This window comes from Leuciscus leuciscus (genome assembly GCF_965113295.1).
Source record: "Leuciscus leuciscus genome assembly, chromosome: 17".
NCBI classification, from domain to species: domain Eukaryota; kingdom Metazoa; phylum Chordata; class Actinopteri; order Cypriniformes; family Leuciscidae; genus Leuciscus; species Leuciscus leuciscus.
In genome coordinates, this window is record NC_138741.1 from 16,192,507 (window position 1) to 16,220,191 (window position 27,685).

Here is a 27,685-nt window from a genome sequence, read left to right on the forward strand (position 1 = left end):
CTGGACATGCTATGGAATTTTAAGAGGGCTTGCAGGCCGGAAAAATCTTTAAACAAATTTCTATATCAAAAACACTATGCTCAGCTCTAAAATATTGGGTAAATATCAGTCTTTGTGAGTGCAAAATATTATTGTTATTAGTAATGGTACAGATGAAAAAAGTCATGAAAAATCATTGTTTTAAAGGTGTAGGAACCGTGTAAGACCCAGTATAACGACATTACACTGCACACTTGACAAGAAATACAATATATATTATTTTGGGGTTTTATAAACAGATTTTAATATATTTTATGTTTTTTTTACATTTTACAATTATGAGGAAAGAAAAAATTAAACCAACATGCATACCAACACACAAGCGCACAAACAAAAACTTCACAATAAAATGAATCAATAAAAATGAACTGATTGAAATTAGAGAGCTGCTTCTAATATTTTTTATGTACAGTTTTCATAAGCAAATATGATACAATCGGGACATCAATTCAGTGTCTGATTAATGATCATAAGTGAGGAAAAAAAAACACTGATTTAATTTATCAGCAAAGATCCAACCTGCAAAATAAAAATGCAGATAAAAGTATTCTCTGGGCCACCATGTTTGCACTCATTTACACTCTCTGTAATATCAATAAAAAAGATTCTAATCAATTAAGTTTTCAAAAGAGAGTAAAACAATAAATTATCTCAAACTCAACTCCAATAGGATTAAAAATTTAAAAGGAAGGATAATTCCTCTCAAAAAAGATAACATTTCTTAGAAACTTCAAGTACACAGACGTTTTCCAATTTAAGTCAAAATTAATAAAAAGTTCAAGATGTTTTCTCTTCCTCTACTCTGCACCTAAAGATGTGGCATCCTTGAGAACGGCACAATATTCGTTTAAGAGCAGGAACATCATGTAGTTCCTGAAGATGTTAACACTTTTTACAATCCCTCGCCACTTTGGCCTGATATCAATGTACTTCTCCGATATTCAGCTCAGACACTCAGCTAATCATAAAAGCATAAAGAACATAGTATTCCATCACTGTCATATTTCCTACACAAGCTAAAAGAGCAAAAAAATGCAAAAAGCTATATAGTGTGTTATCTTGTGTCAACCTCAGTTCAAGTTAGAGATTTTTTGTTTGTTTGATGAGCTTTTTTTTTTTTTTTTTTTTTTTTAAAATAAATGAGATAAAATGTGTGTGCTGTGCAGGAAAATGCAGAGACACAAATTAAAAATACTTTTAAACACCAAAAGATTATTCGTTATTTATGCTGACAGAGCTGTAAAATAATTAAATTTTTTGTTGCTTTTGAAATGTAAGGCATTTGCAAAGGTAAAATTAAAATAAAATAAAAAGATAAAACTGCATTCGATGTCGGAATGCATCTTCTGTAAACTTTACAGCAAAACAAGTTCACCATGCGTACTTGATTCTGAAACTACTAACTGTGGGGAAAAAACAAAGAAAAGAAAAAGAAAGCAAAAAGATCTTCTGAAAGTTAACCTGTCCAGAAAAAGTGTCTTGTACAACACAAAGACGTCTCTGGTTTACTCTTCAGTTTGTGAATGCAGCGTTCTGACAGTTGGTCTTTGCTCTAACGGTTTGACTGGCTCACTTCTGAGGTTACGGTGTAAAACGTAAGCCTGCATCAGCACTGAAAATCTTTTCACAGCTCTAGAGTTAGAATCATCACACTCAAATACTGTATATAGTGTAGTAAGGCCCTCATTTCTTTGGCTGTTGGGCTTCTTTGTTTTTGCTGGTCGCCGCCTCTCCTTTGCGAGCATCCGATGAGGTATTCTTCTTCACATTCTCTTTGGGTGGGGCTTTTGTAGACGGGTCATTAGCCAGCTTCTGATTGGCTGAGGCTGCCTTGGCTGATGGTTGATTGGTGGTTTTCGTTGGGGCAGCGGCCTGATCAGTCGTGGTTGTTTTTGTCATTCCTCCAGTGGTCGGCTGATTGTCTGAAGATGTCTTGGAGACGGTGGTTTGTTTCGATGATGATGTCGAGTTGTGTCGTCTACGTTTCACCTCGTCTCCTGTGGATGACGAGTGTGCTTTCCTCCTTACTCCTTCCTCTGCCATTGGTGGCTAAGAGCAGGAGATTTACATTTGATTTAGATTGCAAATAGACTAATAGTATATGAAGTTAGAAAGCAATTAAATGCATTTAGACTAATATTAATATATTATTCTGGACTCCAAAACTTATTTCCCTTTGCATAGTTTGCAAGGGATCACATTCACATCAAAACTGATGCCTGTACTCACATCTACTCTGAAATCATCAATGCTCTTGAATTTGCTGAGGTATTCCTGGAGTTTGGGGTCAATGGACTGATTCTTCACCTTTGCGTATTTCAGGAAAGCCCAGAATTTCTCCAGTCCATATAGCTGACCTGCATAAACCCCCAAAAAACATCAGCATGTAGAGTAAAAAACAACAAAAAACATCACATGACTAAATTATCAAGAAATACATTCAGAATTAGTTTTAGTGATTGACATTTGATGTAAACATTTAAAAACAGAAATGCAGACATGACAGTCATGCAGAGGTGGTGGTTGACTAATAAGTTTACACCAAAGTCCTGAGTAAGTGAATTTCACCCAAAAAAAAACACACCAAACACTGATGATGAGAGATATGCAAAGTTAAAACTTCGCATGTTTTTTAAAAATATTTGTTTAGTAAAAAATTATGAGTGACTGACCTTTCTCATAGTCTTGCATGGTCTCCTCTTGGAAGTCCTTGAAGATGTCCTGTCTAAATCTCCGCTCTAGTCCATAGCTGTAGAACCGGAACAGACACTCAAGTCCGTACCTGTGACAAACATTTGAACACACATTAGGAAACCTTTTTTATTTTGGTTGTTATTTATGCACCCTCTTGCAAAACTGCGAGGCTCTAGAGAAGGGGTCAAATGAACCTGGTTGACTTACTGCCTGGTTAAGCATCTGAATTCTCAAAGGTGAATCAATTCTCCAAACAAGATCTACAGATAAAACATAATTCAGGACCATGACTCTCACCTGTAGTTCTCCTTGGCGTCCTCCAAGGCAAACTGCTTGAACTCTTCGTACATCTTTCTGTTTAAGTTGTCTCTGAGGAAGAAGGACCAGAATCTGAAGAGGGTGTTCATCTCCTGAGACAGACCCACACCCAATCGTTTCCTCTCTGAGGAAAAAATTAAATAAAATGAGAAATTCATGTAAAGCAGTAATATAATCTATGGAGTAAAAACAAAATAATCAGTGTACCATTGAGGCATCGACGGCGGTATTTGTGGTAAACTTGCTGGGTGAAGCCATTTTCTTTTAAAAGCTCATGGGATGGATGCCAGAACTTGGGCAGGGACTGTGGGGTGCAGCCGTAACTGCCTGACAGAGCGGGGGCTCCTTCTGACGGAGAAGCATTAGAGCTGCTGTACAGAGGGCGAGGAGGAAAAAGGAGAAAGAGACACAGTTGAGCCAATTTTCATCTCAGTGCTTTTTATTAGGACAAGGACAAGAAATAAAAAAAAGTTACAAACCTGATAGAGGAAGTGCGGGGTCTGTGTTCTCGTGAGTCCATTACCCAGCCTACATGGCACTCCAGTGGAGGGTTAGAACTGTGACGGGTTTTCCTCTTTCTGGGAGTCTAAAAGGGTGAGAGGAAAAATTTAATTATGAAGAAATTTGTAACTGGTTAGGATATATGCAAGAACTCCGGCATCGACATATATATATATATATATATATTAAGTCATCCTTAAAATCACAAAATCTGTTTGCCTGGTACAAACTTACTTTTTCATCAAGGTTGCCACTATCTTCTTTGATGACAGGGTAGAAGCGTGGGGTTTTGGTGGGGTCCTGTCTTCCAGGGGTACGTGGTGTGCGTGGGGTACGGGGCACACTGGGGGATTCTGGGACATCCGTGGGGAGAGAATGAGCCATGCTAGAATCATCTACAGAAAGATAACCAAATTAATAAAAAAAAAATTTTTTTTAATATATGGAAATATAAAACTTTGGAATTTAAAATTAACCAAGTAATTTCTTATATATAAAATCTTGCTTTCATCTGTACAAATCGGCGACATTTCACATAGAAAAATGAGTAAAATAAAAAAAAATTACATTGAATGAGTAAAATTGAAATAAAATAAACAATTAAATAAATAAAATATTTAATTGTTTATTTAAATATTTGTTTAATTAATAAAAAAAAGATCGACAGATTCCATAGTTATCTCATAGACCTATGAAGTGTGCAATCACCTGTTTCACACGGTGGAGGGGGTGGGATGTCCTGGTTGACGTCAATGGGAAGTTTAGGGGTCAGAGTTTCAAATTCATCTTGGCTTATCACGTTGAGTTTTTTAAAGTTCTCCATATCCTATAAAAGTGAACCATATTGACATTATACACAGAGCAAGAACATTACTTCAAGAAGGCTGCAAGCATAAAAACTACAAGCGGAGAATCAAACTGAAAAACATAGACAACAGACAAACTGCCCTGATGGGCTTCCTGTTTCTGGCTGTATGAACAATATATCATAACTGCTCTGTATCTGACTGCAGGCAGTGGATCAGGTTTATCAGCGGTTATTACTTGCAGCTGTTTAGAAATTACAACTTTATTGTCCATCATAAAGGCTTCAGTCTATTTGGCCGTTGAAAGTGAAGCTTTTAGGCCCATCAGCAGCATTAAATCCGACAGCGTAGTCAATCAGAAGTTTTCCAAGAACATAATTTGCTGTTCTTTTGACAGATATTATGTTCTTAAACCTTAATGTGTAAAATTCCACACTAACATCACAGCTCTCAACAATGAGAAATTATTTAATTTAATTTTATCTCAGAGTGACATCACAAACTCTTAACTCATGTGCTTATTCTGTCATTTTGTGCAGCTGTTTATCAGGTGTTTGTCCTATGAACTCCAGCCCACAGAGACCTTGATCTTGTTAACACAGGTGTAACGACTCCCATGAGCAGGAACAGGTGGGAAATCCCGATACCACTGTGCAGTTTAAACACACTCAGTGTCTGACTCATTCGATTCAAATTAAACAGCCGAATTATTTAAGAGTTTGCAAACGGCTCAGATTCAGTTAATGCTAGTATGAATGAGCTCATACATCTGAATACGTCATACTTTTTTAATCCAGGAGGAGCCAATCGGATCAGAACTCTACACATGTTCTATCAGAGAGCTCTTGTCTGATTGGCTGACTGTAAAGTGTACATACAGGTACTTGTCACTGTACAGTTAAAAACAAATGATAACACTTATTGTGATAAAATTGCAATGTACTAATACTAAAAACTTAATCATAACATTATAATATTGATAATATGGATATTAGCACATATCAAAACCTAAAGAGGTCTGTGATCACAATCCTAGAGTGCACAGATTGTTTGAGAAATAAGCGAAGACACGATGTGTGATCTTAAGCAAATATTTCAGTATATTTTTGGTAACCACAAAGCAAATCAAACATTTGCCGTGGGAAAATTCCCATGTTACTGCTGAGTATGGACATTTATCTGAAGCCAACAGCTGCTGAACGAACACCACACTCAGCACAAACTATAAATCTAATAGAGTTACTATTACGCACTCATTTTCTCTTTGAAGCAAACTTTTTTGTTTACACTACTGTTCAATCAGGAATTTTTTTGACGTACTAAATTGGTCAAAAGTCACATTAAAGACTTTTACATCATTACAAAAAAATTCTAATTCAAATAAATGCTGTTTCTTTGGAACTTTCTATCCATCAACAAATCCTTTGCCATGTTTCTTGAGCATCAAATCAGCATATTATATTTTTTTCTGAAGGATCATGTGACGCTGAACACTGAATGATGTTGAAAATTCAGCGTTGCCATCACAGAAATAAATTACATTTTAAAAGATTTTAAATATTGTAATAATATTTCACAAGAGCAAAGTTTTTACTGTATTTTTAGCCAAATAAAAGCAGCCATAGTTAAAAAAAAAAAAAAAAAAAAATTATATATATATATATAAAACTTTTGAATGAAAGTGTATTTTATGGTATTAAGGGGGGAAATATGATGACAAGATCATCGCTCATAGTCACTTATATGATGGAAAATCCACTGTGCCATTGTAATAAATATAACCTTTCAACATAATTTATCAACATTCCCCCTTATTTTAAATGTTGAATATAACTTATGCAGTTAAAGAGATACTTCAGCCCAAAATTAACATTCTATCAAGCTGCTCTATTCAATACAATGAAAGTGGGTGCTGACCAGTGACAGCCGTGGTCACCTTTCACTATATTGAAAAGAGCATCTTGGACATTTTATTAAACAACTCTTTAATTTGACAAACTTTAAATTACATATTACATTAAAATAATAATTCATAAAGCACAATCACTCTCACCTTGGCAGTGGGACACTCTGGCAGTCCGTCTTCCGTTGTCCAAAGATCCTGTTCATAGTAGAACAGTCCATCGTTAATGGCTTTGGCGAGGTCAGTTGTAATTTTGGCACGTGACACATGATTCCCTGTCCGATCGCCCCCAGGGTGTTTCCGCAGGTGAGGGGGGGTCTGAGTAACGATCAGGATCTTGTTAACGTCTCGGTCATCAAGTTCATCATCAGAATCGTCATCTGACCAATCAGTGAAGGTGTTCTTGCGAGGCGCTGCGAGCCGTTCCATTTCTTCATCAAACAGGAAGTCCAGTTCCTCCTGGACTGCTTCAGGTGGCTGATTAGGGCTGGACTGAACCAACTCTGTGTTCTCCTGAAGCAAACACAAAACATGTCTTATTTCCTTGTAACAAATATGGAAAAAGGAATGATGCAAAGTAAGCAGGACAAATACTCAACTGCAGATTGGAACGACTCAATAATAGGAGGAGGAGGAGGAGGTGAAGAAGAACAAGGAGGAGGAGGTGAAGAAGAACGAGGAGGAGGAGGAGGAGGAGAAGGAAGAGGAGGAGGAGGAGGAGAAGAAGGAGAGCTAGGAGGAAGAGGAGTTACTGAGGTCTGCACACCCACAGGATAGGAGTTGGAACAATGGATGGAAAGAGGACATGATGGATGAAGAAATATGGAGGAGGAAAAGGAAAGAGGTGTGTGATCAAACCATGCTAGAAATCCTCTAGCAGAAGCATAAATTATAAATAAACAGTTTTATAAAACGAGAAATACCCAAAAAGCAAGAAAAGCTTTTTTTGTTGTTTTACAATATTCTACAGTTGTGATATAGTTTAAAATGACTTTGCAATGAATGAAGCAAACTAATAGGGATGCACAACACTTTGGTTATTGGACAATATTGAGATTCAACACACTCCTGGGCACAAAAAAATGGGCCAAGCCCAAAATGGCTTTTTAAAAGTTTTTAATTGTCTTAAACTACAAATTATTGGGGGGGAAATTATGTGTTATTGTCAGGAAATTAGCTAAATGTAAGCAAATGCACTACTTAAAAAGCCATTGCTGTCTCCGAAAAACTTGGCAGAATATGGGAAGTTTGATTCAGAGAGGTTCAGCAGAGTTGTGTGGACATGAGTTGCATGGTGTGACTGTTGCAATGTCTTCGAAATTCATCTCTACCACGGTGAAGCATAGAGGAAGAGGTGTCTTTGTGTGGGGAGCCTTTTTAGCTGCTGGTCCTAGGGCTGTGCCGGTAAACTTGACAACCGCACCACCGCGGTGGCTGAGTAGCACCGGCGGTGGTCCGCCAAAACAATTTTTTTTGTATGTGAATACTGTTTTACATGAATATGACACGAGTGAAGCACAAAGCTTTGTTTATAAAAGAAATAGTCGCACCCATGGAAAAGTTTGGATTCGAATGAGAGAGTTGCGCGTGAGCCCATAAATTTAAGCTTTGTCGGCTTTGAATTCTGGTTTGCGATCTGGTCACCCGATTATCAGTGAATTTAACAATATTCCATTAGTTATTCCATATAGAAAGCTTGAATTGTCTACTTTAAACAAAACAATTCAAAATGAAAATAAACCGACTAGCATATGCTTATGAATTCCGTATGAAGTGTGCATTTCTCTCTATAGGCACGTTCACTACAAAGATGAGTCAGCATCGTCAACTTCATCTTTGCAGCCCGACACTGACACAGAAAACACTAGTTTATTAGTAAACACTTCAAATGTCTCCTTGCTATATTTGACACATTCATAATCATTACTTTTGCCAGTTCTTTGTGACAGCTGTTATATGCGTTATTGGCAGCGTCACCCTCTGGTTACATGAATGCGTCATCAGCACCAGAACATGGAGATTTTATTTTAGAGAATAATCGCACAACCCTTTTAGATATTCTATAATTAAATCGATTATTAAAAAATCGTGACTCATTCCTCCATGGAATCTCTTGTTTCTTTACCCATATCTTCACTCGCGTCTCACCCATTTCCGAAGGGGATTATAAACGTTTCTCTTAGCAGCTCTTTCCTGCTCGTGTCCCACATCCCTCTCAAAGCGCAGAGCGGTAGGCTATATCACGCGTGGAAATATTAAACGAAAGTTTCTTTTAATTTTTTTAAAATAGATTCAACTTTATTATATTAAAGTTACCAGTATTTACTGATATTTATTTCAATGCTTTACAGGCTTTAGTGTGTTGTTTCTTTGTTTTTTTTATTTCAAAACAACCCCCCCAACCACCGCACCACCGCCGTTAGTTGGTCCATTACCACTGCGGTGGTAAAAAACTGCCACCGTCACAGCCCTACTGCTGGTATTGGTGAACTGCTTCACTGTGAGAAGTCATTTCCCAGCAAACACATTTACGTTGTGGCGACGTCTGTGGCACGCTGCATTTCTGCTATGGCAACGTCGCTGTCTATGTGCTCGTAACATTGTAACAACGTAGAATTGTTGTAAGACGTGACCGGGCTGTAGCAACGTTGTTGCGTGACATTCAGCAACTGAGAGATGACGTTCTGACAATTTTTTGTTTTTATGCTAAATAGACCTATAGATATCCCCCATTTAGCATTTTATGTTTTGAAGTTTATTTTTAATTATTCAGATGTTAGATAATTATATAGTTTTTTAAAATATTGTTTATCATTATTATTTAATGGGGCTATCAGTAAATTAGCCTAATTATAATCAACACCTGCACATGTACACTTTGAAGAGTAAAAATTACAGAAGGTTAAGTTAATTCAACTTTATTAAAACTAACTGCATACAGTGAGGAAAATAAGTATTTGAAAACCCTGCTATTTTGCAAGTTCTCCCACTTGGAAATCATGGAGGGGTCTGAAATTGTCATCGTAGGTGCATGTCCACTGTGAGAGACAATCTAAATAAAAAAATCCAGAAACTACAATATATGATTTAACTATTTATATTTATGATACAGCTGCAAATAAGTATTTGAACACCTGTCTATCAGCTAGAATTCTGACCCTCAAAGACCTGTTAGGCTATGTTCACACTTAGCGTCTTTTTTCAAACTGCCAGCGTCTGTTCTACATTATAACCCTATGGAGTAAACCGTTTTTTCAAAAAAGTCCTGAGCGCTTTTTTAGACGCCACCGCCGGCGTCTTTTTCTGCAGCTCAGAGCGTCTTTTTAAGTTGAAAAAAATTCAACTTTTCTGAAAAGAACGCCCTACGTCAAGCGCCTTTTTGACAGCTGACCAATGACAAGCGAGTAGCGAGACCTGTCGTTTCCATAACAACAAGAACAACTGTCTGTCGTGCACCCACAAACGTCTTTGTGAACCGACATTCTCCTCCCCGGTAACTTCAAAAGCCAACGCAAGAGCCAACTTTCTCTTTCTCGACATTTTTTGCATCACACAGCACTAGGCTACTGTTGCAGCTCTTGTTATAGCAGCCCGGTCTCACCCCAAAACGTCATATACTTACGCGTCTTGACCATGCGTCAACATACGACGAAAAGGGTAGCTGCTACCCCTTTAACGTCAATATGAGACGCAGACAGAAGCGCACCAGAAGCGCCTCCTAGCGGTACCCTAACGCATACCTAAACCTACCCATAACCCGAATCGTCACATATGGACGTTATGGGGGTACCCTTTTCGTCGTATGTTGACGCATGGTCAAGACGCGTCAGTATATGCGCCAGCCACAAAAGACGCGCTCGGCTGCTATTTGTAACCGAACGCTGCCAGCGTTTTTTTTTGCTAAAAAAACGCCGTTGTCAACTTTTTCTTGTCAAAAAAGACGCTAAGTGTGAACATAGCCTTAGTCTGCCTTTAAAATGTCCACCTCCACTCCATTTATTATCCTAAATTAGATGCACCTGTTTGAGGTCGTTAGCTGCATAAAGACACCTGTCCACCCCATACAATCAGTAAGAATCCAACTACTAACATGGCCAAGACCAAAGAGCTGTCCAAAGACACTAGAGACAAAATTGTACACCTCCACAAGGCTGGAAAGGGCTACGGGGAAATTGCCAAGCAGCTTGGTGAAAAAAGGTCCACTGTTGGAGCAATCATTAGAAAATGGAAGAAGCTAAACATGACTGTCAATCTCCCTCGGACTGGGGCTCCATGCAAGATCTCACCTCGTGGGGTCTCAATGATCCTAAGAAAGGTGAGAAATCAGGCCAGAACTACACGGGAGGAGCTGGTCAATGACCTGAAAAGAGCTGGGACCACCGTTTCCAAGGTTACTGTTGGTAATACACTAAGACGTCATGGTTTGAAATCATGCATGGCACGGAAGGTTCCCCTGCTTAAACCAGCACATGTCAAGGCCCATCTTAAGTTTGCCAATGACCATTTGGATGATCCAGAGGAGTCATGGGAGAAAGTCATGTGGTCAGATTAGACCAAAATAGAACTTTTTGGTCATAATTCCACTAAACGTGTTTGGAGGAAGAAGAATGATGAGTACCATCCCAAGAACACCATCCCTACTGTGAAGCATGGGGGTGGTAGCATCATGCTTTGGGGGTGTTTTTCTGCACATGGGACAGGGCGACTGCACTGTATTAAGGAGAGGATGACCGGGGCCATGTATTGCGAGATTTTGGGGAACAACCTCCTTCCCTCAGTTAGAGCATTGAAGATGGGTCGAGGCTGGGTCTTCCAACATGACAATGACCCGAAGCACACAGCCAGGATAACCAAGGAGTGGCTCTGTAAGAAGCATATCAAGGTTCTGGCGTGGCCTAGCCAGTCTCCAGACCTAAACCCAATAGAGAATCTTTGGAGGGAGCTCAAACTCCGTGTTTCTCAGCGACAGCCCAGAAACCTGACTGATCTAGAGAAGATCTGTGTGGAGGAGTGGGCCAAAATCCCTCCTGCAGTGTGTGCAAACCTGGTGAAAAACTACAGGAAACGTTTGACCTCTGTAATTGCAAACAAAGGCTACTGTACCAAATATTAACATTGATTTTCTCAGGTGTTCAAATACTTATTTGCAGCTGTATCATACAAATAAATAGTTAAAAAATCATACATTGTGATTTCTGGATTTTTTTTTTTTAGATTATGTCTCTCACAGTGGACATGCACCTACGATGACAATTTCAGACCCCTCCATGATTTCTAAGTGGGAGAACTTGCAAAATAGCAGGGTGTTCATTTTCCTCACTGTATATGGTAATCAAATTGCACCAAAAGTCATACATTTGTGAAAAAAGAAAAAAAAGAAATAAATGAATATACAAATTTCTTTTAAGTATATTAAATAAAACATAAAAAGCAAAGATCAGAACATTTAATGAACAAAACCGGTTCTGTACATGGCAGACAGTAGTCGAAAGCCGGACGATAAAGTTCGGTAAACGGAATCAGTCCAGGAAACATCCACAAATCCAGAGGAGCAAAGAAACGAATGAGACCAAATAGCAGACAAATGAAATGAAAAACTAAACAGTGCAAGCGAGGCTACATTAGTCACATTAGAAAATGAAGTTGTAGGTTGTGTTTGAATATTTACGCATTTTATTTAGCGGAGGTAAATAAAACGCAATACTCAGGGATCCTTGCTCGATGAAGAACAAGACAACACAATGAGCCCAACGGGCGGTTGAAATTTAAAAGGCTGATTTTCGCGCTTCAGGGCAGTGACGAGTACATATGTAGTCCAGTGGTTGTCAAGACACCGTTGGCACAACCTTAAGCAATGGCCCTGAACGGTGGTTTAATGTCAACATTGTGACAACGCTGTAACAACCTTCACCACACAATGCATTTATAGCAACCTTTTGGCCACGTTGATAAAACGTTGTTAGAAGGTTAGGTACGTTGTGCCAACGTTCTGTGTTTGCTGGGTTAATGCTTTGGAGTACAGGAGAATATTGCAGGATGGCTTGCTTCCCACAAATGAAAAAAGTTGTTATCGAAACAACTTTTTCAACAAGACAATGCTCCGGCCCAACTTACAAAGACAACCAAGAAGTGGCTTGAGAACAAGTACATCAGGCTCATGTTTAGGACTGGTCAGAGTTGAACCTTATAGTGAATATTTGGTCTCACATTAGACTCAAACGAACTGGGAGACTTTTTCCAACTACCTATGAACTGTTTGAAGCCATTAACATTGAGTGCAATTTTGCTAATTTCTTGACCAGTTATTTGAGATTAAAATGGAGAAGACCATTAAAAGACCACTAAATATTTAGCTATTTTTGGCCCATTTTTTTACCCAGGAGTGGCAATATGAGCAAGGATGCATTAAATTAATCAAAGGTGCCAGTAAAAGTCATTTAAAATGTTACAAAAGATTTGTATTTCAACTAAACACTGTTTTCTATTAAAGCCACACTAAGTAGAAATTGTGTTTTTGTCAAACAGTGACCCCTAGAGTCGCTGTGGAATATTTGCACTGTCGTAAATATATTATAACGTTTTTACATGATTGCAGCTAAATCACAAGTAAATAGTTTATAGTCTAGGCCTACTGTATAATTTAATTTGTGTTGTTTTTATTGGAATGTAAACATTACAAAATGCCAGATAACATCAATTAAGTTAAATGTACGTCGCATTATTTCATAACATTGGCCGTTATGATGTCATTAGACATGATTATTGCAATTTATCATAATAGTTTGCAAATTGTGCTCGTTTACACTATTTACAACCTCTACGTTAGGCGTATTTATGTCCTGATAATTATGTGAGATATTGAAAGCTGTTCTCATGATAATCTCAGGAATCAACAGCGTCGTCGGATATCCCTCAGGACTACGTGATAAATACACCTCACAACACCTGAGTTCAGCTGGCAAACTAATTCGTGAGGCATAGCAATCTGATTTATCAAAACGATTCCATTTACACCTGGTCACATAAATGTATTTTTGCGAAACGGATTTAAATTCGATCTTCAATTCTCGCGCTATATGCAGATTTAATGGAGTGCACGTCACCGAAAGCAACAGATATGAGCTGCATTTTATAGATCATCAGCTAAAATTTCAAAATAAAAGACCGCAATAAGAGAGAGCAGTAACAGCCAAAGATCATTTCGTTTCTTTACTTTTAATGATGAAGATTGTGTGTTAAGCGTCTGCGACTTACTTTCACTTTGATTTGCGATAGTTTGCACGTTGGCTTGATGCAGTTGCTCATCTGCGGTGATGCGTGTTCCAGCGCGTCGTCATATCTGGATATAACATATGCTCTCACACGTTTTTTTTTTTAAGCATTTTTGGGAGGAGTACAATTTACATATGTGGTTTCAACAACCATATGCATTTACACTTGTCCAGTTTCATCTGGAATGCGTCTCAGATCTCCTCCTGAAGTGGTTTGAGGGATCGGATTCAAATCCGTCTCAAATGCGTTTCGGAGGGCATTTAAACCTGGACTTTTCACGATCGGATCTGAGAAAACGCATTAAGTGGCCAGGTGTAAACAACCCCCATGACAAAAACATACGCACGAAAGCCGAAAACAAACGCTGGTTGGCCTCTCACGTCCAAATTTGACGAAGTGGTGGGGGAAGTGACGTATGCCGTAAAGCAATCGAATTTTGTAGTTCTTTTTGTGCTCTGGTTACTACCCGAACCCCGAAGTTACACATAGTGCCAGTAAAAGCGATACAGACCCTGTCAGGCTATGGCAGACGTGTCATTCAGCCTATTGTAAGTCGATGTACCATCACAAGGATCTTGGAAATATATTATGAAGGTTGAAAAGTTACATAGTGTTGCTTTAATCAAAGGACCATGTTTTTAACATTTATAATAAAAACAAATGTTTCTTGAGCACCAAAACAGCACATTAGAATGATTTCTGAAGGATCATGTGACACTGAAGACTGGAGTAATGATGCTGAAAATTCAGCTTGACATCACAGGAATAAATTACATTTTAAAATGTTTTAAAATAGAAACCAATTATTTTAAATTGCAATAATGTTTCAAAATGACTGTTGTATTTTTGATAAAAATGAATGCAGCCTTGGTGAGAATTAGAGACTTTCAAAAACAGTTACAAAAATCTTACCAACCCTAAACTTTTGATCAGTAATGTATATTTAATTGGGAATGCTCATTTCCCATTGTCCATTTATTTTTATATTTTTTTATTTAGATTACCTCTGTTGTCATCTCACACATTTTTTTTTTTTAACACTGTTATAATGTTGTGATGCCTAAATTAACTTTTTAAAACAACTGATTCTAGTTTCTTTGTTTCATTTTTACTTTTAGACAAAATAGTATTGCATTTTAATTTAAAATCAGCCTTTACATAAAAACTAATGTTGGCTTAATGGTATTGGTCATATTTCAGTGCATCCCTACAAAACACTGACATTTATCACTAGTAGAGTCTGAACGGATTCGGAAGTACCTTATTTTTTCCAGAGGAGTTTCTGTGTCGTTTTTCCACCTGTATCCACGGCTGGACATCTGGATCAGAGAGACTGCTGGACCGCTCTTTTGGGGTATTCCCATCTTCACTAGAGCTGCTTTTTGAGTCGGAAGGAAAGGATTCTTTGGACTGAGGTTTGGCTGTGTCGGTGTCATCACTAGTTTGGCCATTCACCAGAGTGGGTTCATCCATGTGCTGACTGACTGGGGAGGACGATACTGTGACACATGTAGAGAGAGAGAGAGAGAGAGAGAGAGAGAGAGAGTGTAAGTGAGTGAGTGTGAATGCTAAAGTCAGAGATACAGTAACAGAATAATTCATAATTGCAAAACAATAAGTACAAGAAAAAGGCTAGAACACATCAGAACCTGTGCTGAGGGAGGTGAATGTCTGTCCTGGGACGAACTCAGGGCAGTGAATGAGCTGGGAGAAATCTGTGCGCGGGGAGTCTAGAGGGGGACCTGGGATGGGCCAATGCTCCGGCTCTTCTTTCCTACGGATCTGCTCATCAACCAGCTCCACGACATCACTGTTCTTCACCGCCTGCTCATACACATAAAAACAGATATAACGCAGACTAACGATAATAATCTCTAATGTACGTGTCCTGAAAAAGAGGTAGGTCAATGTCACCTCTTTTATGAGGTTGATATCGGTGGTGAGGGCCTGGACTCTGTGGAAACTGGCGATCAGAGAGATGGGCAGAAAGCCTTTTGTATCCATCTTTCTCCGCAGGAAGAAGTCACGCTCCAGGTTTGGGAGACTGAAGTAGTATTCACTAAAAATAAACAAAAACAGCCATATGTAAACTCCAAAATAATAATTAAACAGTAAAGTTTCACATCTGCTTCCTCTAATTACTGTGTAATTAAATACTAACCACAAAAATAGCTAGTGCATGTCACATCTGTGTGCAAACAAGATATAATTACTTACAACTTGGATATCATTAATACACATCACATATTTAAAGCTGTGTATTTATTACAAATAAATGAAAATAAAAAGTAAAAGAAAATATATATTACCTCTAAAAAGCATACAAATATATATGAGGTTCCTTTAATAGTTTTGTTAATTTGTTCCATGCACATCTGATAAAATGGCAGTGAAATGTTTATTTTTTCTGCAATTATCCTTTAATGTGTATAAAAAAAACAAAAAAAAAAACATACAAATAAAACAAACGTCTCAGATCACTAGAGCAAATTTTGCATTTTACTAATTTAATAAAAAACCTGTATTAACATTTTTTATTAAAATGTTATCACTATAACAAATCGCTATTTTCAAATCAACAATTGAAACATTAACATTTCAGAAGGTCTTAGTATTTGATCCATCTCTTTTACTTCAATGACATCAGCATGTAAGCTGCATGAATAGAATATTTTGAATTCATTTTTTGCCATATCATTTTTCATTTTTTAAACCCTAAAAACCTAAATTAAAGAAAATCCTTTTTCCAAACAAATCTCAGACCAGACTGTACAACAAAAGCTTGCAAAAAATTACATTTTTTAATTATTTATTATTTGATGCAATATAAAGGCTATTTTCATGGCAGTCTAATATAAGTATTTTCAAGAATAGAACTCAGATCTCAGAGAAGTACAAATTAAAATACTCAAAATATTGTGTTGTATATTGCATATAATTGTATTAACTTATTGTTTTGTTATTATCTTTCAACAATATAAAAAATGTAAGCTCTTTCGGTCTGATTCAATGTAGAGCAAAATACATCTTGGATATGTAGTGCACATATCCAAGAACAGCTTTGTTCAAATTTTCTGTTGGGTATTATAGTCTTGTTCTGTAACTGCTGCAGGCGTTGCACTTACACTAATGGTTAAATGTGCAAACTCAAAGAGAGAACTGAAATGGACATCATGGGAATAAGACAGAAATCTCACATCCCTTTAGCTATCATCCATCTCAATTCCAGCAACAAATGCATTCACAGATCAACACTCTTTCTCTGTCAATCTCTGTCCTCTGGGTTTTGTGTATTGTTTCAGGTGAGGAACGATGCAGTCCCACTGCAGATGGCAGAGCCTCTGGCAGGATTCCAGTGAGACCAGGTGCAGCAAGATCTCCACTATCACTGCTGAATTTCACATTTAAATATTGTACACTAATAATTTAGAGACTCTGTGGACAAGCGGTTTGGAGAAAAGTTGATCAAATTTCTACTAACACATGCAAGTTCCTAAAAAGTACCCTGATGATTCTTAGCATACATGAGGATTTGTTAAAAACCTCCCCTTTCAGCAACAGAAGTGTTCTGGGAGGAACGGTGTGGCCTCCACCCAGAACACACCTTACATTCCAGCAGCTTTAGTCAGCCGAGGTTGCCCCATAAGCCACACTGCAAATGAATCTGGGGAGTTTCAGCCGAGGTGTTATGCAAGTTTCACTCGCTAGTGTGTTTGGGTGTGAGGAAAAACTGTCCTGGGGCAACATCCAGTACAAGTACAACTTAGAAACGTGACAAATTACACAAATAACAAAAAGATATAAAAAATAAATGGATACAAAATTGGGTGGATAAATACGACATTTTAAGGCTGCATTTACACTGCAGGTATTGATGCCCAGTTCCGATTTGTTAACTAGATCCAATTTTTTTTGATGACCAGCTTTCATCTCCTTTTAAAAGTGACCCATATCCGATGTCTGCATTTACACTATAAACTTGACGCACCCACCGCTAGCCTAGCTTAGCACAAATACTGGCGGTAAACAGCTCCAGCTAGCATACTGTTCCCAATAAGTGACAAAATAACGCCAACATTTTCCTATTTACATGTTGTGATTTGTATAATCACAGCGTGTACAAATAACAAGGTCACATGAGACACAGCCATCTTCTAACCGTATACATACTGGGAACTATATTCTCATGAAGGCGAAGCACTGCTACTTGGGCGGAGTGATTTGCTCGCAGCAGCTGAGAAGCCCCGTGGTGAGGAGCAGAGAGTTCGCTCAGAGTTGGAGTAAATCACTCCGCAGAAGTAGCAGTGCTTCGCAGTCTCACGTGTCAAAACAAACACTACGATGCATCATTGTTAGTCTTTCTTTCACCTCTAGAGGACACTCTCTTACTGTGTAATGACAGTGGACCCTTTTCAGACGCTCCAGCAATGGTCGCAACCTGGAAAAACTATCAGTATGGATTTTTGCCGATAACTGATTGTTCCAGCAATTGGTTATAGATCACAAGCAAAACCGATCAATTGGTCAACCTCTAATATATCTAATATATATATCTAATATCTATTTCTTTTTCTCTCTCTCTTCACCCCCTTCTCTTCACTGTTTTTGAAAGACAGGTTTCAGATCAGTGTTAAACAGTCAGTCATCAACCACATATGTTTTTGTGTGTGTGTTTGCTCCCTGTGGACTTTCAGCTCATTACATTCACAGTGTTGAGTGAAGTAAGCTTGGCTGAATTCTGAGAATAAGATCACATGGGCATGAACACACACACACACAAAACAATAAACACATACTGGGTAGGGAAAACATGAACACAGACTTTGACTGTATGCATACAATATACATTTTCATTTCCACATGAAATGCAAAAGTCTTTTTTTGTCTTGTCATTTCTGACTAAGAAACGCACCCACACACACAATGCACCCAGTGTCCTCTGCCCTAATCTTTCTGACCCCTTCCCCATCATCCATAAGGCAGAGGAGCTAAATTAAGGACACGTGCAGACAAGGCAGTGCCAGGCCGCCTGATGCTGCAGCTGCTCCCCCTGCTGGTGGTAATGCATTAAACACTTTTTTAAAAGACAGTGACCATATTTTAATACAACCATGCTCACACTGTTTGGCTTATGTTACTAAACTGAAGATAAACCTTGAATGTACAAAATTCTCTAATGTGTCCAAATATAAATATATATATATATATATATATATATAATAAAAAAAACTATCTGGCACACTGAAAGCCGGAGAGCTGAACAAGCAAATAGTGTGCTGTATTTAGTTTAAATGCAAAGAGAGGAGAGATATAGAACTTACATTTGGCGTTTGATATATTCTTTAAGCAAATTCTCCTCAATCGTATACATCTGCACACGATTACCGTCGTCGTAGTAATAGATCATGTTAGTGCCGAACTCGGCTGGAACCGTGGACTTATCCTGGTAAGAGTCCCGGTAACTGTGGGAGTAATCATAGCGACCTGGAAAGAAAGAGATAAGATATCAAATATTATATGATATCAAATATTACATGATATATATATATATATGCTGCAAATGTGACAAAAAGCATCATGATTGTGGGAAACAGTGTGTCAGGTGTAGGTTTTTGTGCACAGACGGCAGAAAAGACAACTGATTTAAAATTTTAAGGCGACTAGATTTGAGTGTGCATTCCTGCTCAGTTTGCTTAAAATGTACATCCAGCTCCAACTTCACTTTAATTTTACATGACATCAATAATTTGTAACTATAAAACTGAATTACTAGACAGTCTGACTGTGAGAACAATGTTTAGGTTGTTTAGGGATGTTTATTTGTTACCTCGTCCACGACCTCTGCCCCGACCGCGACCTTTGCCCCTGCCCCTCAGGCCTCCACGGACATCGCTGCCCTCACTGCGAACGCTTGCTGTGTCAAAGAAATCTCTCTCTCTTCTCCAGCCTGAGGGACACATGAAAGAAAAGGACAAGATAAGAGCTCAAATTAACAGTGCAATTCAAGGTAAAATATTTCCAGTGGTCTTGAATTAAAAAATGTATACTTATGTTTCAGGCATTAAACATACATTTACAATATTATTACCGTATTACAATCCTGAAACATTTAAAAAACAGAGTTTTCGTTTCAAAAAGCTCCTCATCCACAATATCGTTTTCAAGATTGTAATATGGAGAATCAACAAAGGAACATTTATCTTTAGCAACAATATGAAAGTAAATAGCATGCACAACAATGCTGGTATGACCATAGAAATCAATGGGTGCAGTATGCGTCACATGACTACATTTTTAACTTTTGAATACCTCCGTTTTCATAGTCCACACTACAACGCGAAAATAGTGTTTTCAAATTTGTCCACTTTGGAGACGCTGTCTCAGTGTGGACGGAAGGCCAAAACTGAATGAAAAAGATGTGTTTTCAAACGAGGACGAGGCCTCAGTATTTGGTTTGGTCCCTCTATTGCTTTAATGGCAGAAGCCCTTGAGCTGCATGAACTCAGCAAGTTGGTGTAAAACCTGATGATCATGTTTTCCAGCATGATTTGACAAACTTGAGTTTCAAAGAAAGCAAGAACATCAGACCGTCTGTACAAATGATTGACATTTACTTTTTTGATTAGTGACCTAGAAAAAAAATTATTATAAAAAAAAAAAAGTATTTATGCTGTCTTTTCATATATATATATATATATTTTTTTTATATATATAAATAATTTAATACATTTAAAGTTGACGGTGAGTGCACTGGTTAGGTACACCTGTTCAACTGCCCTTTAACGCAAATATCTATTCAGCCAATCACATGGCAGCAACTCAATGCATTTAGGCATGTAGACATGGTCAAGATGATCTGCTGAAGTTCAAACTGAGCATTAGAATGGGGAAGAAAGGTGACTGGTTGTTGGTGCCAGGCAGGCTGATCTGAGTATTTCACAAACTGCTGATCTACTCTGATTTTCATTCACAACCATCTCTAGGGTTTACAGTGAATGGTCAGGAAAAAAAGGAAAATATCAAGTGAGTGGCAGAAAGGTTCGAGCTGATAGAAAGGTAACAGTAACTCAAATAACAAAACGGCATAAACAACTCGAAAGCATGGACCCATCCTGCCTTGTATCAATGATTCATGCTGGTGCTGGAGGTGTAATGGTGTGGAGGATTTTTCTTGGCACACTTTTGGAGATCAGTTTAGCATCGTTTAAATGCTCAAATCCCCTCAAACTGGTTTATTGAACATGGCAATGAGTTCACTATACTCAAATCCCCTCCACAGTCATCAGATATCAATCCAATCGAGTAACTTTGGGATGTGGCGGAACGGGAGATTCACATCATGGATGTGCAGCCGACAAATCTGCAGCAACTGTGTGATGCTTTCATGTCAATAGACTGACTAAAATCTCTGAGGAAAATGTTTCCAGCACCTTGTTGAATTTATGCCAGAATTAAGAATAAGGTAGTTTTGAATAAGGTAGTTTAACACACATATTATGTAAGAAACAGAAACAGAAAGAAACTTTACTAAAAGCCCTCATTCTGGTTTTGGAATGTCTATATACTCCTGCACATGTCATGCCACAACATTTAGACAATAATTCATAACAAATGATCCCACACTAAAATTTAAAAAGACATAATATGAGATTTATGAAGTAATTAAGGACCCATTTAATTAAGTAATCTGTCGTGTGTAATACTTCAAGGATGTTGAGTGTCTGAATGTGTGTGTGGCTGTGTGCATGTGTTAAGACATGCGTGTGAGATTTAAAGCATTTACGTGTCTGAAATCCGCCCAGGCATCACAAGAATTTCTAAGCTCTCAATCCTTTCAGTGTCTGTCTTTTCTCACTCTTTTTTAGCTGGAGGTTGCTGCAAGTACATGAGATTATGTTCAAGTTAACACATTTCTCGAAGTTTGTTCGAGTGTTTGTAAGGTGTGCCAAGTCATTTTTTTCCACTTCCCATCTAATGAAACTAGAAGTACTTTTGACAAGTTTGCATAACCCTTTGAAACATGACATTCAATGCAGCAGACAGATGTTTAAAAGCAATTTTTAACCACTCAGGGTTTTATGTTACAGTCAAACCAGTGACCATGGGTCATTACCTTTGACCTTAACCCATAATTCTATATGGCTGTCTGCTTCACATGCCATTGTGTTTAGCTTTTTTTTTAAAAACAAAATACATAATTTTGCAAATGAATTTGGGAATGATTATGATCTTCTTTAATGATTTGTATAATGGCTCCGGTAACCACTACCTTTTGCATGATGTTGCATTCATGCCAACAGGTATCAAATAGAGTACCTTCAAGAACTATGAATGGAACATTCAGAATTGCATAAAAACACACTACTCATACTTTTGCAGAAGTATGTAATATGTACTTCTGTACACTATTGTTCAAATGTTAGGGGTCATTTTTTAAGTAATACTTTTCTTTAGCAATGATGCATTAAATTGATCAAAAGTGACAGAAGACATTTAAAATAAAATAGATCGTTAAATATTTCAATGTCAAATAAAAGCGGTTTAAAAAAAATGCATCTAAGTTTTTACTAAAATATTAAGCAGCACAGCTGATTTCAGCATTGATAATAATAAGAAATGTTTGAGCACCAAATCAGCATATTAGAATGATTTCTGAAGGATTGTGTGACACTGAAGACTGGAGTAATGATGCTGAAAATTCAGCTTGACAAAATATAAATTTGTATAAATATGTTAAAATAGAAAATGGCTATTCAAATTGTAATAATATTTTGCAATATTACTGTATATTTGATCAAATAACTGGCACCTTAGACATCTTTCAAAAACATTTTTTAAAAAGCTTACCAATGCTAAACCTATAAACAGTAGTGTATACAGCATATAGTACTGAAAACAGTGTGTATTATTTGATCAGACTGCCAAAACTTTAAGGCATTTATACACTAAATTGGATAACAACTGAGTTGATTTCCAACAAGATAACTGGAATGTATTAACCATGCAATGTGATGAGGTCATATGACAAATGAAGATGTCATATGTCCAAGATGTATCACTACTCTCTGAAATGTTTGTGTAAAACTGTCATCTGTTATTTAAGTTTTTTATAAATAAAAACAACTATATATATAAAAAAAAACAGTAAGCAGAAATCAAATACTGATATGTAGTTGAGCGTGAGTTAATGCTGTCGGTCTGTCTCACCTCCTCTCCTGCGGGGGGCACTGCTGTGTGTTTCCTCTCCATCCTCGGTCTCCTTCTCGTTCGAAAGTCCAGTTATCGGATCCGACTGTGCTTCCCTGTTCTCCTTACTGTCACTCCCATCACTTCCACTCTCCTTCTCTCCCTTCTCTCCCCCAAGATCCTTCTTCCTCTCCCTCCGTCCGGACGTCCCTTTCCTCCCATGTGTGTTTATCACATTCTGTTGCTGCTGAGGAGTGCAACAAAATCAATATCTCAGTTAAATAAATCTGAACTCAGCAGAATAAAGCCAGCAATCCAGTCAGAGAAACCCAAGACAGATACAGTACATGATATGGAGTGAACACGGTTCATCATGACACTGCATAAAAGTTTCTTATAACTCTAAATCTGAACACTGACAGACAGACAAATAGAGAAGCAAAAACGCAGGAATAAGGCAGTCCTTAAAGGCATAGTACATTTACTCTTCCTCATGATGTTTCAAAGATGTATGCTTTATTTCTTCTTCCATGGAACAAAGATGATGTTTAGCTGAATGAACAGGCTGCTGTTTTCCATACAAATATAAAAGTGAATGAGGATCTATACTGTCATGATCAGAAAATTTGATGTTCAAAAATATTTTTATGTGCTAAATTTAAAGTATTTTGAAGAAATACAATATAATATACAAGCAAACACATGCCTTATTATGCATGAATTATGCCTTAAATGCTATCATATGATGTCTAAGTTACTGGAAATATGGTATACGAGTCATATGGGCCACTTTTATGGTATGGCTTTTTTACTCTCTTTGGAGCTTGACTGTAAAAGTCAACTTGACAACTTGGAGCTTGACATCCACTTTTGCTGTATGGAAAACAGCAGCTAAGATGTTCTGCTAAATATCTCCTTTTGCATTCCACAGAAGAGAGAAAAACACACAAATACACACAGAGGATCTGACATAACATTAGTTTGAATGTTGCCAGGATTTATTTCATTTTATAAAGCATATAAATCTATTTTATATTTGTTTTATAAACTATTCCTTTTACACACACAGTTGTTCTCAACCTGTTTGACTCCAAGGCTTCCACTGTCCAAGACCAAATATGATGGCACTCGATTTAGGATATTTCTGCTGTAATGACAAAGCTGCTTGTTTTAAAACTTTTAAATCTAATAATATAATTAGATTTTTTTTTTTTTAAAGATCTAATTAAATAATTAAAATCATTACATTTCCACAATTCCAGACATTTTAAAAACAATGTATTTCAGTGTTCATACTTGTGACCAACGTATTTGCATGATGTTTCCAGTCTTTTGTGATTACGGGATATGGTTTTATATTTTTTTCAGTCTTGATTTTTTAGATGTTTCCATTTTTTTCTTTTTTTCTTTTTTTTTTTATTATTTTAAGCCATTTTGACATCCCCTTGGAAGTGTGATGAGGACCCCTAGTGGGTCCCGGCCCTCTGATTGAGAACCACGAATTTAACATGCAACACACCCTCCAAACATCATTTCATTAATAAGAGAGAATTTGTGACAAAAAAACCCACATACATCATGATGTCCCCTTTTGGGCAAAAAAACACACACACAAAAAAACCACATCAAATATCAAAGAAACAAAAGAATGAGTCACTGTTTTCAAATGTAAATTAAATAATACAGTTCTAAAATTAAACAAAATTCAATATCTATCAAGCTAAAACTACACAAAAGGTTGTGATTCTTCCTCACCTCCTTATTGGCGAGTTCTCCTGGGGTAGGCCAGTTTGTAATGTCACTGAAGTCACTTGACTGCAAATAGGAACGAAAGAAAGAGATAAAAAAAGAAAAAGAAAATTTACATCTGAGTTGAAATTATTCATCAAGTTCCCATCCCCTTCCTGTGCAAGGACATAAGCGCAAAATGCACATAACAAAAAACAACTTTATTTGATTTGAACAAACATAAAACCAACCAAACAACATTATTCCCAAATGATCCTCATTAGAAAGACGACGTGCAGATGCATGCCATGTCAACGTCCAGTTTGAATGATTTATGAACAGCAGCTGCCCCACTCCACTGACATCTAAGCTATGTCTCAAATACCCTTTATTTGAGTTTCCAACGTACATATCAACTTTTTCACTATTTAACATACAAAATATTATTCAGACGCTGTGGGGGAAGTGTGCGTGTTTCTTTTCAGAGATCATTTCACTTTCTATTACCGGAGGAACGTCAATCATTCCTCAAGCCGCGAAGCAACCCAGAATTCCAAGCGGCGTATCGGATTCCACTATCGTCCTGAAATGGGTCCTGGGTGTCCCAGATGCTAAAGCTAGACGGTACAAACTAAATTTGCGAGGGAGTGCCTTGTAGTTAAATGGTGTAACCAACGTGAACTTTTCAAGGCATAAACAAAACGTGTACCATTCCACTCAAAAAACTGTAATGCATGATGGAACACCAAATAACATGCTAGGGGTCATGAACGTACAAGGGAACTTGTCAAGTGTTGAATGTGTTTGTAAGTGGAGACAAACTAACATGCCTTGGAGTCAGCCATGGGGACAACTTTACTGCCCCTGTTAGGACTGAATTTGAGCCCTCTATGTGCTGTCCCTGGAACGTCCCACTGAGGTAAAAGTCAAAAACTCATGTGCTCAAAACTGTTGACTATCGCCCACAAAAAACACAGAACAGAGCGAACAAATATCCACTTAAATACAAACACAAGCCGAGCTGCTCTATAACTGGCTGTTGCTGACCCCTGATCCAGGACATAGAGACGCAAGACTCTCTTACACAAATAGACTGGAGGAAAAAACTCCAGATTTACACAAATAGACAGACTAAAAAAGACATGATCTATCCAAATAGATTAATGTACTATCTATCTATATGTAATAGCTGGTATTAAAGTTTATTCATTTGTCTTTATTAAACAGATAAACGCATGTCACATGGCCTCAGTTGGCGATTCACTTACATAAGAGAGCGCCTTACCTTACTGGTCTTCCTGGATCTAGGTTTGCTGGCACGGACAACTTTGGCAGGACTCTGGGGTTCTGTGGACAAAGAACAAAAACAGGAGATTGTGATTTGATTGTTTGATGTAGTTCATTAGAGGACTTTTACTCAAATAAACTTTTATTTCAGATTGTTGCTGTTATTAATATTTTTGTTATTATTACTACTACCACAATTGCCAAGTTAGAAAACTGCCAAGTTAATAACTCTACATAAATGCAGAACACATCAGTCAACAACTGTGAGGCTATGGCGTCTGTCATAAATACTTAAACCACACTGTTACAAACTACTATATTTAATTCAGCTTTCAAAGGCAGTTAGGACGCTTTCATTGAATTTAACTGACATTGTATGAACAGTAACACATTAGTCATTTATAAATAGTTTGCATTTTTCCAACTGTATTCAGATATAATGACTTTATCGATCATTCATTCAATAACTGAAGACAATCACCCTTGCTGTACACATCTCTTCAGCTAGTTTCGTCTATGCCAGAGGAAACGTGAAGTATGAGCTGAACCTTCTAAATTTAACTTAAGTGATAATGAGCATTTACAGATTAAACCAACTCCTACACATATTATGCAGGCATCTGTACAGTAACCACCTGTTAAAATGACTTGCGCACTGACAAAGCAATGCCTTTTAATGCCTTACTTTCTAAAATAACTTTTCTTTCCAGGCATTTTACAAACTGCATTATTTCAAAACAGCTGCTGAATACAGCACTAGACTATCTATAAAACACCTCCAGGATACAAAAACTTTATAACTTGAGTTAATTAATAGCTCAAAGTATGACCATAAATACTGCATTACTTTATTAAAGTGACTCATGAATGAACACTGAATTTTGGTCCTCTGGATATCACAGATCTGCACTACAAATCTACCAATGTCTCTCTCTGTGCGTCCAGTGTGGCGGGTCAATGCGGACTAAGTGCTGTGGTCAATTATCTGGGAACAGCTTCACTTAGATTGTAAAGCCACACGCCAGCACCTGCACACCAAGGTCACACATCCACACACGTAAAACATTAACTTCCTCTGTGAGACGGAGCAGCAAACAACATTTCTATGAGGGCCAGTGAAAGTGGAGTCATCCGTGGTATTCAAATCCCCCCAACACAATGACATGGCCCCATATGGGTATTTGTGCCACTGTTCACACAACCAACAAAGCGGTTGGCCTTTTCCTGACAAACTGCCCCCGCCAACCCCACCAAAATAACAGATCTACAGAGTCACACAAACTGCTGCTTTTTAAAATAACAAAAGGAATGAGTGCTAAAAGCATTAATCTTGGTGTAGGTTAGCACAATGTATGTGACAACCGTCTGTTTGCATTTTAATGAACATCTATCCATTCATTGCAACATCAGGGAATTCACATTTGCACAGGAGGAGTTTCAAATTCTTTGTAGTTGTGGAGGAACAACCATAAACTATCTAAGTGAAGCATTCTGGCCTTAAATGATCATCAAACCAACTGGGCGAGAAACAAACACTACTTTATGTTATAATTGCCAACAAAACCGGTTTACATTTCTTTACCTTTTTTTTTTTTTGCTGTTGGGATTAAACAGGCAATAGAAAGGGACGCCCATTTCTGGGAGTGTCCGGGGTCCTTTATCATTACTGAAAGGATGGCCTGTATGATAAGGCACTGGGCGCTTGCTGACAGTGTGGGGTGTGACCATACACACTGACTTACTGATACCGTCCCGTCGACACCTTTCTCTCAGTTAGTGCCGCCCGAGGCCGAATAACCTACTTTGATGCAAACTAACATTTAAATCACTAAAATGTCAAGCCAGAAACATTAAGAAAAGCCAGTCGGACTGCTAATCAAATCATAAGCTGCCACTGAATAGAAGCTGAGCAAAAGTTAAGTTGTAACTTGGGTCATTGACATTTAGAATA

General features: G+C 37.7%; 1 protein-coding gene across 3 annotated transcripts in view; it reads right to left on the bottom strand.

Annotated features, from left to right (window-relative positions):
- Positions 1 to 425: 425 nt before the first annotated feature.
- Positions 426 to 27,685, bottom strand: part of larp1b (La ribonucleoprotein 1B) — a 32,476-nt gene continuing 5,216 nt past the window's right edge. The window contains exons 2-18 of one of the 3 annotated variants that reach the window (XM_082142624.1): positions 25,733 to 25,794; positions 24,475 to 24,534; positions 22,741 to 22,966; positions 19,361 to 19,480; positions 18,855 to 19,017; positions 15,448 to 15,592; positions 15,183 to 15,357; positions 14,794 to 15,032; positions 6,412 to 6,774; positions 4,261 to 4,378; positions 3,787 to 3,947; positions 3,531 to 3,637; positions 3,259 to 3,419; positions 3,031 to 3,175; positions 2,712 to 2,821; positions 2,269 to 2,396; positions 426 to 2,088 (exon numbers count right to left, since the gene is read on the bottom strand). In XM_082142624.1, the coding sequence (XP_081998750.1) occupies positions 1,723 to 2,088; positions 2,269 to 2,396; positions 2,712 to 2,821; positions 3,031 to 3,175; positions 3,259 to 3,419; positions 3,531 to 3,637; positions 3,787 to 3,947; positions 4,261 to 4,378; positions 6,412 to 6,774; positions 14,794 to 15,032; positions 15,183 to 15,357; positions 15,448 to 15,592; positions 18,855 to 19,017; positions 19,361 to 19,480; positions 22,741 to 22,966; positions 24,475 to 24,534; positions 25,733 to 25,794 (2,849 nt within the window). In that variant the 3' untranslated portion in view covers positions 426 to 1,722. Of the gene's footprint in view, positions 2,089 to 2,268; positions 2,397 to 2,711; positions 2,822 to 3,030; positions 3,176 to 3,258; positions 3,423 to 3,530; positions 3,638 to 3,786; positions 3,948 to 4,260; positions 4,379 to 6,411; positions 6,775 to 14,793; positions 15,033 to 15,182; positions 15,358 to 15,447; positions 15,593 to 18,854; positions 19,018 to 19,360; positions 19,481 to 22,740; positions 22,967 to 24,474; positions 24,535 to 25,732; positions 25,795 to 27,685 lie in introns of all 3 variants that reach the window. The other 2 variants (XM_082142625.1, XM_082142623.1) reach the window with 2 other exon arrangements.